The sequence below is a fragment of the Bos indicus genome, chromosome 1 (genome assembly GCF_029378745.1).
Source record: "Bos indicus isolate NIAB-ARS_2022 breed Sahiwal x Tharparkar chromosome 1, NIAB-ARS_B.indTharparkar_mat_pri_1.0, whole genome shotgun sequence".
In the NCBI taxonomy this organism is placed as follows: Eukaryota; Metazoa; Chordata; class Mammalia; order Artiodactyla; family Bovidae; genus Bos; species Bos indicus.
Genome location: NC_091760.1, coordinates 70635957 through 70648141, shown reverse-complemented (window position 1 = coordinate 70648141; position 12185 = coordinate 70635957). Strand labels below are relative to the sequence as shown.

Sequence of the window (12185 nt, the reverse complement as noted above, 5' to 3'; positions counted from 1 at the left end):
AAATGAACCATGTCAGTATCCCTATTGTGATTTTTGTGAGAAGGTTATTAACTTTTTAGATACAAGAATCAAAAATACTAAAAACATTAAAAATTGAACATAAAGCATTACTATGCAGTATGAAGATAAACTTTCGTTGTTTAGTGAACAATGCTACTGAAATTATACTCTAAAAAATTCATTGATATTCATTAAATGATCAATATAAATAACTTACGACCCAAATAAGGAATACCTTTAATAATATGAGGGACCAAACAAAGGTAAGGAACAGGAGCCCTCATTGCTTTGAAATGAAGAGTTTTGTTTTTCTTAGTTGTTGATAGTTTATTTGAAGTTTTAAGACAGATTTTCTGCACAGTTCATATATTCATTTGAAGAATATATATAGTCCTAGAACCAGAGGAAGTGAACTATAATTGAATTGTAATGTTTTTATTACATACCAATAGCTATGAAATGATTCTTATTTAGTAATGAAAGCTTGGTGTAGAGAACCTAGATTAAAATGGAAAATAAAAAATGGTGAATTATGGACTATCTGGGTACTTTAGGGAAATATTTAATTCTGGTTGTGTGACACCTTACTCCTCTTGTGGGTTGATACAGAATGTAATTAAATAAATATTGAGGTTATAAAGCCACAAGAATAGGCAAAGAATAAGGTTTTTAAAACTTTGGATATAATTGTCATGTAACATTACTTTTAGGTATATGGTGATTTTTTTATATGTTGCAAAATGATCACAAGTCTAATTAACATCTATCACTACACAGTTACACTTTTGTTTTCCTTATGATGAGAACTTTTAAGATCTATACTTAGCAATTTTCAAATACACAATATGGTATTATTAATTATAGTCACCATGCTATAAACAACATCCCTGCTGCTGCTGCTAAGTCATGTCAGTCGTGTCCGACTCTGTGCGACCCCATAGACGGCAGCCCATCAGGCTCCCCCGTCCCTGGGATTCTCCAGGCAAGGACCCTGGAGTGGGTTGCCATTTCCCTCTCCAATGCATAAAAGTGAAGAGTGAAAATGAAGTCGCTCAGTCGTGTCTGACTCTTCGCGACCCCATGGACTGTAGCCTACCAGGCTCCTCCATCCATAGGATTTTCCAGGCAAGAGTACCGGAGTGGGGTACCATTGCCTTCTCCGAATAACATCCCTAGGACTTACTTACTTTATAACTGCAAGTTTGTGTCTTTGGATCACCTTCACCCATTTTGTTCACCTGTCACCTCTGGCAGCCACTAATCTCTTCTATGAGTTGTAGGTTTTTTTTGGTGGAGGGGGCATTATTAGATTCCATATATAAGTGAAGAAATAAGTTTTGAGGATGAGAACTATTCAAGACAGCTAAGCTATATGTGAAATATCAAAAATGGACGAGGAACTTTTTGTGAAATTATTTTGGGACAGAGTCCAGGGACATTGGGACTCCTGTGGCCCCAAAACGCTGTTTGAAGCCTGGGAAAAATTTGAGAGCCAGACTAGAGGAGTATCTCTCTGCCTTTTCAAGTACCAATGTAACTGAAAGAAGTACCTTTGCTGTGACCTAAGGATGGAAATAGGGCAAAAATCGAATAGGTTGAGTTTCAGAGAAGAATCCTTCCTCTAGATACGGGCTTTAGAATATACTGAAATGAGAATTCAAATGGTACTGTCAGTTTTAACATGACAGAGCACATATATAATTATCTTAACTTTGGGTTGGCATTTTAGAAGTTGACAGCCTTTACCTTCTTGAGATTACTGACCTTATAAAACCAAAAGGGCTTGAGTAGTTTCATTTAATGTTAGTGAATAAATGGTGTTTTTTGCTAATCTTGGATTGGAAGAAAAATATAGAAAAAAATAATATATTTTTTGAACTGGGGTCAGTTCTTTACTTTCAGATTTGATCTTTATTTCCAAGCACTCTGAAGAAATGAGGTTAGAAAGGCATCCAACACTGAGTTTATTCCCCAGGCATCCTCCTACTTGATCTCCAGTAGTAATAATGCCTAGCTAGACTCTTATAGTCATTTTGTTGTGTGTTTACACGAGAGTGTCTTTATCTTCATCTCTTCATTTGTCATTCAGATCAATCTAAATCTTTGAAAAATTCCGTTCTGTTGGTTGTGTCAGCGCTCTCTCGATTTTACTTTTGATGTCCATGTTTTAAAGGTTGTCAGTTGTCTGATACTTTCCATTTCCTAAATGCTGGTTAGCTGAACTTTTACCAAATAAGTTCTGCAATTCAAGGATAGTAGAGAAAATAAATGTTTAGTATTCGTTGCATTTTATAGTGTAAAGTTAAAACTTCAGAGGAGTTTAAAAGGAATTCTTTTTTTTTATTTATATCTCTTTAATCTCCTTTTACTGGAGGAATTCTTAATGTAAATTACAAAATAAAAAATGAAGCCTGTATGTCAAAAAGATATATCAATGTAGTTGTAGCTTTGATATCTTTTCATAAGTATAGGGAACCTTAAAATATTGGAAAAGAAGTAGTGAGGAGATCTGCATTTTCTATGAACCACTATAACAGAATACATCTATTAAATAGAAAGAGGGGCAGAAGTAAAGGAACTCAGTAGTAGTAAGGCTCAGTCTTGCCAGTGGCAAGATTTGCAGTGAGCACTTTGCCTCATGCCTGTCTGGGATGGGGGAGTGGGAGTAAGGTGTCACAGACATCTAAAATCAGGATCGTCATTTTGGAAGCCCAAAGATTGAGAGACATAATGTGTCCCACCAGAGTGAGGAAGCACTGTTCAGCCTAGAGATTTTTTTAAATTTATTTTGGAACCATAAAACTGGGTTGTCTTTGTTTAGTTTTGAATTAGGTTATTAAATGCTTTTATTTATATTTATAGTATATTTGTTTCATATTTATGTAATTTTATACTCATATAATGATTTTATGTTTGAAATACCCAGTAATTTATGGGTGATTACACTTGTTTTGAAGAATTCTGATAAAATATATAGTCCTTTGGATATGAAATATGGAGGAATAAATAAATAGCTCTATTTGTTAACCTATGAATTTTACTTCTGAAGTAAGTTTGAGACATTTATAGAAAAAAGTATGTTTCTACAGCTATTTTTTCAACTGTACAGTTAACTTCCTGGAATTTCTTCTAATTTTCACTGATTTTGGCACTTTCTGATCTTTTTGAAACAGTGACCACATGGAAAATGTGTATGGCTACCTAATGAAGTACACCAACCTCGTCACTGGGTGGCAGTACAGGTAAGTGTGAGTATTCTGTCGCTTTCTCTCCCAAGAGAACAGAAATGGGCATGATGATTTTATAACTGATGTTACATGACTGGGAAGCATGTTAGAGAAAGACTTACCATGTTTTCTATAAGTCTGATGACTTTCTTTTTCTATTTTTAGGGGGTAAGAGGAGTTAACATTGTCCAAATTGCAGCCTCCAAATACGTCAGAAGTTACTGTTACGTCAAGATTAGTATCATTTATCAACTCACCTTGGGCTTCTTATGTGTACTTCCAGTGGTTAGGCTTTTTGGGTGGTTTAGAGACAGCAAAGAGATTTGTGTTAGGTGCCTGTTGAGGATTTTTGCTTCTTTTAATTGTTGAGGATTCTTAAACTCTTCTGAGATCTTGAAAAGTTTAAATAACCAACCTGAGGTCCCACAAGCAGTCAAGAAGTAGCACAGCCAACTGTCTTAAATACTTTGTGGAATTGATATTTGTGGGGCAGGGGACTAAACTTTTATTCTTTTATTGTGGTAAAATATAACATAAAATTTACCATTGTAAACATTTTTTGGTATGCAGTTCAGTGGTATTAAATACATTCACATTTTTGTGCAACCATCACCCGCATTCATCTCAGAACTCTCTGCATCTTCTCAGACTAAAACTGTACCCATTAGACAATAATTTCACATTTTCCTCTCCCCCTGAGTCCTTAGGCAACCACTGTTCTACTCTCTGTCTCTATGAATTTGACTACTCTAGGTACCTTATATAAGTGGAATCATATAATATTTGTCCTTTTGTGATTGGCTTATTTCATTTAGTGTAATGTTCTCAAAGTTCATCCATGTAGTGTGTGTCAGAATTCTCTACCTTTTGAGGGCTGAAAAACAGTCCCTTGTAAGTGTATACCACATTTTGTTTATCCAGTTATCAATCAGTGGACATTTGGGTTGCTTCCGTCTTTTGGCTATTGTGAATAATGCTGCTTTGAGTATTGGTGTACACAATATCAGAGTCACTGCTCTCATTCTTGTGTGTGTATACCCAGAAGTAGAATTGCTGAATCACATTGTAATTCTATGTTTAATTTTTGGGGATATCTCCATACTATTTTCCATAGCAGCTGCACTGTTTTACATTCCCACTAGCAGTGTACAAGGATTCCAGTTTCTCTACATCTTCTCAACAGTTGTTACTTTCTGTTATGTCTATGTGTGTGTGTATAATAACCATCTTAATGGGTATTGAGTGTTATCTCATTGTGGTTTTTTAAAACTATTTAAAAAAGTGATAAAGCTAGAATCTGAACCCAAATAGTTCTGACTCCAGGTTGGTATTTTCATTATAAATACTGCTTCTTATTCACATGTCATTTGGAGATCTCTGATTTTGGTTATGATGGAATAATAAGCTGATTCTGCCTTTCTACCTTAAACAATTAGAAAATGGTACATAGTATATGAAGGAATGTTTTTCAGAATTCAAAAAAGAGTTGAAGCATTGTAATGAACATGTGATTGCTTAAAAGAGAAGGCAGTTTGGGATATGTTTAATTTGAAGTAACAGTAGGACTTTCACATAAGAGTGATACGCCAGAAGTTGGAGGTCATATGAGAGGTCAAAGCTGGATATGAAATTATAGAAGACAGTCATTCCTGTTAAAGTGAAAAGGGTAGTTCTCTAAGGTTCCCACCCTTTATTTTTTTTAAGAAAGAACAAAGTCAGGGGAGCCTTTTCATTTTGCATTTTCTCACCTCAGTTTTTATGTAATTTTTTGAAGGCTTATCCATTTAAATGACATATAAAATATTAAAAAAAATTTTATGTCACTTTGCTTTTAGCACTGTTTTTTGTTCTTTTTAAAAAGGGAAATAGGTTAACTTTTCTCCCCCATTCATTCAACTACTTTCATTCATGTTATATTATTGAGTATTACTGAGAAATTCTCAGAAGTGGAATAGAGTAGGAAAGCGCCAAAGTATCCCCAAGCACATAAGATTAAGTATATGTTAAACATGGCATTTCAAGTTAGTGGTGACTTGAGGCCATGGGAAGAAGGGGCATGTGTTTGTATCCTTGTGTGGGGGAGCATACTAAAAAGATCCATTGGCCACTGGTTGCCCAGGAAGTTAGCTAAGAGATCCAAGCAAAGTTCTAGCATAGGGAAAGGCATGGCTTCTACCCTTGCGATTCTTCTAGCTGTCCTAGAGGCCAGTTTTAGCAGCAAAGAAAGTGTGGGAATGAAGACAACACATCACCATTTGCCACTGAGAACACAACCTTTTATCCGCTTGTCCCATCAGAGAGGTCTCAGGTTGTCAACTGGTTTACTGCAAGCTCGTTTTCTCTTTCCTGCCAGACTGCCTGGAGGCTTGTGGCACAGCAGCGATATCCTGGGTTCCCAGCATGAATTGCAGATTGAATGATAAAAGAGGAACAGAAAGGTTCAGTTCAGTTCAGTTGCTCAGTCGTGTCCGATTCTTTGCGACCCCATGAACCGCAGACGCCAGGCCTCCCTATCCATCACCAACTCTTGGAGTCTACCCAAACTCATGTCCATTGAGTCGGTGATGCCATCCAGCCATCTCATCCTCTGTCGTCCCCTTCTCCTGCTACCCTCAATCTTTCCCAACATCAGGGTCTTTTCAAATGAGTCATCTCTTTGCATCAGGTGGCCCAAATACTGGAGTTTCAGCTTTAACATCAGTCCTACCAGTGAATACCCAGGACTGATAGGATGGACTGGTTGGATCTCTTTGCAGTCCAAGGGACTCTCAAGAGTCTTCTCCAACACCACAATTCAAAAGCATCAATTCTTCTGCACTCAGCCCTCTTTATAGTCCAACTCTCACATCCATACATGACTACTGGAAAAACCATAGCCTTGACTAGATGGAGCTTTGTTGACAAAGTAATGGCTCTGCTTTTTAATACGCTGTCTAGGTTGGTCATAACTTTCCTTCCAAGAGTAAGCGTCTTTTAATTTCATGGCTGTAGTCACCATCTGCAGTGATTTTGGAGCCCCCAAAAATAAAGTCTGTCACTGTTTCCCCATCTATTTCCCATGAAGTGATGGGACCGGATGCCATGATCTTCGTTTTCTGAATGTTGAGCTTTAAGCCAACTTTTTCACTCTCCACTTTCACTTTCATCAAGAGGCTTTTGAGTTCCTCTTCACTTTCTGCCATAAGGGTGGTGTCATCTGCATATCTGAGGTTATTGATATTTCTCCCAGCAGTCTTGATTCCAGCTTGTGCCTCATCCAGCCCAGCGTTTCTCATGATGTACTCTGCATAGAAGTTAAATAAGCAGGGTGACAATATACAGCCTTGATGTACTCCTTTTCCTATTTGGAACCAGTCTGTCTGTTCCATGTCCAGTTCTAACTGTTGTTTGCTGACATGCATATAGGTTTCTCAAGAGGCAGGTCAGGTGGTCTGGTTTTCCCATCTCTTTAAGAATTTTCCACAGTTTATTGTGATCCACACAGTCAAAGGCTTTGGCATAGTCAATAAAGCAGAAATAGGTGTTTTTCTGGAACGCACTTGCATTTTCAATGGTCCAACGGATGTTGGCAATTTGATCTCTGGTTCCTCTGCCTTTTCTAAAACCAGCTTGAGCATTTGGAAGTTCACGGTTCATTACTGCTAAAGCCTGGCTTGGAGAATTTTGAGCATTAGTTTACTAGCGTGTGAGATGAGTACAATTGTGTGGTAGTTTGAGCATTCTTTGGCATTGCCTTTCTTTGGGATTGGAATGAGAACTGACCTTTTCCAGTCCTGTGGCTACTGCTGAGTTTTCCAAATTTGCTGACATATTGAGTGCAGCACTTTCAGAGCATCATCTTTTAGGATTTGAAATAGCTCCACTGGAATTCCATCACCTCCACTAGCTTTGTTCATAGTGATGCTTCCTAAGGGCCACTTGACTTCGCATTCCAGGATGTCTGGCTCTAGGTGAGTGATCACACCGTCATGATTATCTGGGTCGTGAAGATCTTTTTTATACAGTTCTGTGTATTCTTGCCACCTCTTCTTAATATCTTCTGCTTCTGTTAGGTCCATACCATTTCTGTCCTTTATTGCACCCATCTTTGCATGAAATGTTCCCTTGGTATCTGATTTTCTCGAAGAGATCTCTAGTCTTTCCCATTCTGTTGTTTTCCTCTATTTCTTTGCATTGATCACTGAGGAAGGCTTTCTTATCTCTTCTTGCTATTCTTTGGAACTCTGCCTTCAAATGGGTGTATCTTTCCTTTTCTCCTTTGTTTTTCATTTCTCTTCTTTTCACAGCTATTTGTAAGGCCTCCTCAGACAGCCATTTTGCTTTTTTGCATTTCTTTTTCTTAGGGATGGTCTTGATCCCTGTCTCTTGTACAATGTCACGAACCTCCATTCACAGTTCATCAGGCACTCTGTCTATCAGATCTAGTCCCTTAAATCTATTTCTCACTTCTACTGTATAATCATAAGGGATTTGATTTAGGTCATACCTGAATGGTCTAGTGGTTTTCTCTACTTTTTTCAATTTAAGTCTCAATTCGGCAATAAGGAGTTCATGATCTGAGCCACAGTCAGCTCCTTGTCTTGTTTTTGCTGACTGTATAGAGCTTCTCCATCTTTGGCTGCAAAGAATATAATCAATCTGATTTTGCTGTTGATGATCACCAAATTATCATCATCTGGTGATGTCCATGTGTAGAGTGTTCTCTTGTGTTGTTGGAAGAGGGTGTTTGCTATGACCGGTGCGTTCTCTTGGCAAAACTCTATTAGCCTTGCCCTGCTTCATTCTGTACTCCAAGGCCAAATTTTCCTATTACTCCAGGTATTTCTTGACTTCCTACTTTTGCATTTCAGTCCCCTATAATGAAACGACATCTTTTTTACGTGTTCTAAAAGTTTTTATAGTCTTCATAGAACCTTTCAACTTCAGCTTCTTCAGCATTACTGGTCGGGGTATGGACTTGGATTACCATGATATTGAATGGTTTGCCTTGGAAATGAACAGAGATCATTCTGTCGTTTTTGAGAGTGCATCCAAGTACTGCATTTTGGACTTTTTTGTTGACTATGAGGGCTACTCCTTTTCTCTAAGGGATTCCTGCCCACAATAATAGATATAATGGTCATCTGAGTTAAATTTACCCATTCTAGTCCTTAATTGCTGATTTCTAGAATGTCGACGTTCACTCTTGCCATCTCCTGTTTGACCACTTCCAATTTGCCTTGATTCATGAACCTCACATTCCAGGTTCCTATGCAATATTGCTCTTACAGCATCGGATCTTGCTTCTATCACCAGTCACATCCACAGCTGGGTGTTGTTTTTGCTTTGGCTCCATCCCTTCATTCTTTCTGGAGTTATTTCTCCACTGATCTCCAGTAGCATATTGGGCACCTACAAAAAGGTTAAGACCATGTTAAAGGAACTTAGGCTTAGAGCTCAGTTCTTTTGGTAGACTTAGCCACTTGGTCCCTGAAGTGTGGATAAAGCTTAAGTAACAAAAGCACTGTACCTGTGCCAGGTATTCAAGGTGGTCTCCTGGCAATCTATTTCTGTTTGACTAAGAGCAACTGAGAGAAGCTTGGAGAAATCCAGCATGAGCATACTCTGTAAATAATAAACTGCTTGTTGTGGAATGTGGTACCCTAAGAAACAGCAAGACCCTCTCTTGAATGTACTTCCTTTCACTTTGAATTAGCATTCATGAAGAGGAGATCTCTTCCTACTCAGAAGTTCTGTACATGGTCAGCACTGAAGCCTAGGATGGTCAGCACAAAGCATATGCGTGTCTTTCCATCCAAAATCTTCCCTGAAGTTGGCTATTGCTATCATAAGACATACTTCCAAGTCAGAATATTTTTTAAAGTTCCATTCCAAAATACTTCATTTTAAGTTGTCAGCTATTCTGAGGATTAGTCATTTTCTCAAACTTGCAGTCTTTATTATTTTGAAATTGCACAAAATAAATAATTATTTAATTTTTCTTTTTAACAATGTGGTGACTTTTCAGCATATAAAGAAAGATGCTGAATCTTAAGCCTTTTTTTCTATGTTTCTTTAGCTCCTAGGTTAGACCAGCTTGCTAAGAATACTATAATCAAGAGTCTAGTCCTCTTCTGGGCAAAATAGCTTTCAGTTTCCTTGCTATGTGAATTGTCTCTCCATCTCCAATCTGCACATCTTATACATCTCCAGAGAAAGGGTGAAGGAAGAACATTTGGGTTAATTCGTGTATAATGAAAGACAGCATACAGTGCGTTATTGGTGCCACTGGGTCCATAGCATCATCTTGGTATTAGGTAATCAGTTTTTGACTCAATTCTATCATTTTACCAGTTCCTCCTCAGTATTACTTTTGTATATCGAGGTGAGTGCTTCCCATGTTGTAGATTTGTGGTAATGCTTTTGGGATAAGAAATACATGTTCCCAGTAACTTGAGATTTCCAACATTGTTCTCTAAATTTTCTTTGAATTGACTTCTTAGAAGAGACCAGTCTTCTTTCTTTGTTTGGAATAATTGGGCTTATTGCTTAGACTAGGAGAAAGAGATTTCTTTCCTTATTTCCTTCATTCATTCCTTTCCTTATTTCTTGTTTGTCTGTTTGTTCAGATTTGTCTGAACCACCAGGGAAGCCCCTTTAAAAGTCACAAGCATGCTAAAGATGAATGAGAAAAACAATAGTCTTGCTTTTCCAGCTCCCTTTTCAGGTAGCTGCTTTCAACTTCTCTTATTTGCTTCTCATTATTTCTTTTTCTTTCCCTTAATAAAAGGCCAATTGCATTCTCTCCCAGTTTGGTATGATTGATATAGTTGCCACGTTGCTTAAGATAGTATCTTCTAGGAACTTGAACTGGATCAAATTGTCTGGATGTATTACAGAATGCATTAACATGTAGAATACCAAATTGCTGTAAACCCAAACATTAATTTTTTGGAATAGAGACTTTTTAGATTTTTTTCCTAAAGAAAAGAACTATTGTACTACTTAAATTGGAATCCAAATTAATATATTTCCCAAAGTAGTTAATCTAAAACCAAATCAGAACATCAAATTCTTTTCCAGCGTGTTTCATTATATCATCATTTAGTTTCAAGTTCCTTATGGTTCTGCATCTCTAGTTGCAGCCTTTTCATTTTAAAACAGGATAAGTAATCTTTAGTTGTGACCTATTGAATAATGTGTTCACAAAGTCTTGCTACTTTGGCATTATTCATATTGTTTATTTCACTGGTTAAATCTTAAATCATATTCATTTCTTACCTAGCATTTGTTAATCCCAGAGCTCATGCTTTGATTTGTTCCCAGTGAATTTTAAATAAAAACTCTCCCTACCATTTGTCTTTGGGAACTTACCCTGTTAATGAATTCTGGAGAGAAATCTTCCTCTGAAGGATACTGTATTTTTGTTTCCTTTCTGCATTGTCTTGTATTCCCTATTAAATGCCTCTTTCACAGCTGAAGATTTTATATCTTTTATTAAACTCATTCAATTCTTCAGTAACATTTACTACTAGGAAATTCAGTCTAGTGTTTCTAAGTACTTCTTGAGATGCTTTTGAATTTTATTTTTTTAATAGCAAAAACTCAAAAGTATGTGATTAAAATTTGGATTGCTCTAGTTTGACTAGGGGAAATATTTTAAAAGTATGACTTTTTTTAAAATTATTGCAGGTTTTTTGTTCTAAACAATGAAGCTGGGCTGTTGGAGTATTTTGTGAATGAACAGTCTAGAAATCAAAAACCCAGAGGTACTTTGCAGCTTGCAGGAGCTGTAATATCACCCAGTGATGAGGACTCTCACACCTTCACTGTAAATGCTGCCAGTGGGGAACAATATAAACTCAGAGGTATGGCTGAAATATGAGAATTAATAGTGTGATTTTCTTCTTCCTTGAGAAGTTGATATACTTCCCTCCTTTCATTTAGGTTTTGGAAATAGAAATTACTATCATTGATACAGAAACAGTATTCTACACCTTGTAATTGTTTTAAGGGTTTATGAGATCTGTTTTAATTAATGACTTTTAAGTTGCACAGTGAGTAAGTCTGTTTAAAATTGACCCCTCTAAGAAATTTGTATAGATGAAATACTGAGAAATCTAAAAACATAGACTTGTTAAAAATGTTTTGTCTTCCACAGATTTGTATTTTATTTCCTTTCTTAATTTAGTTGATATGTTCTCTTCGTGTTTTTTAATGATTAATGTACATAACTGGGATTTATGAAAATGCTTGTATTCAGGTATAACATCTGTTTAGATAAATATAATTTGTATAGAGGTTTCTATTTTTAATTAATACACATAAAGTATGATGTTAATCCTAATTGATCATGCTAGAGATCTGAAAGAATATATTGAGTACACACCAAATGCTTAATAAAGGATATTTATTTGAAGAAGAGCATATCTTTAAGCGAAAGTTAAAACATGTCAAGTTCCATCTACCCACCGAGCTATATGTCATTTATCCTCCCTAGGAAATATCCACATCCAGCTGTGGTGTTACCTAACAAGGTTGATGCTTTGGCCTTTTTCCTACCTCGCTCTGGTCAGGGAGAGTGGGAACATGCCCTGATTTTCAGTGATCCATTCTTCATGCTATAACAATTAATTGTATTCTAAAAATAAATGAAAAAGTAAATAACTTGTAGATACTTTTTATCAGCCACAGATGCTAAAGAGCGACAACATTGGGTTAGCAGACTTCAGATATGTACACAACACCACACTGAAGCTATTGGCAAGGTATGTGGATTCATGTATGATATTAATGCACGGAAATGGGGAAAGATCTTTTTAACTTTATTTTTTTGCATTTTAAAATTGAGATTCACATACCATAAAATTGATCCTTTTAAAGTGTACAATTTCATGGGTTTTATTAATATATTCATAAGATTATATAGTTGTTGCAACTATCTAATTCCTGAACATTTTCATCACCTTCCAAAAAACC

General features: G+C 36.5%; 1 protein-coding gene across 2 annotated transcripts in view; it reads left to right on the top strand.

Annotated features, from left to right (window-relative positions):
- OSBPL11 (oxysterol binding protein like 11) overlaps positions 1 to 12185 on the top strand; it is a 91678-nt gene that overhangs the window by 24247 nt on the left and 55246 nt on the right. For both annotated transcript variants that reach the window (XM_070788838.1, XM_019956982.2), the window contains exons 2-4: positions 3174 to 3242; positions 10899 to 11074; positions 11895 to 11974. In XM_070788838.1, coding sequence (XP_070644939.1) covers positions 3174 to 3242; positions 10899 to 11074; positions 11895 to 11974 — 325 coding nt within the window. The remainder of the gene's footprint in view (positions 1 to 3173; positions 3243 to 10898; positions 11075 to 11894; positions 11975 to 12185) is intronic.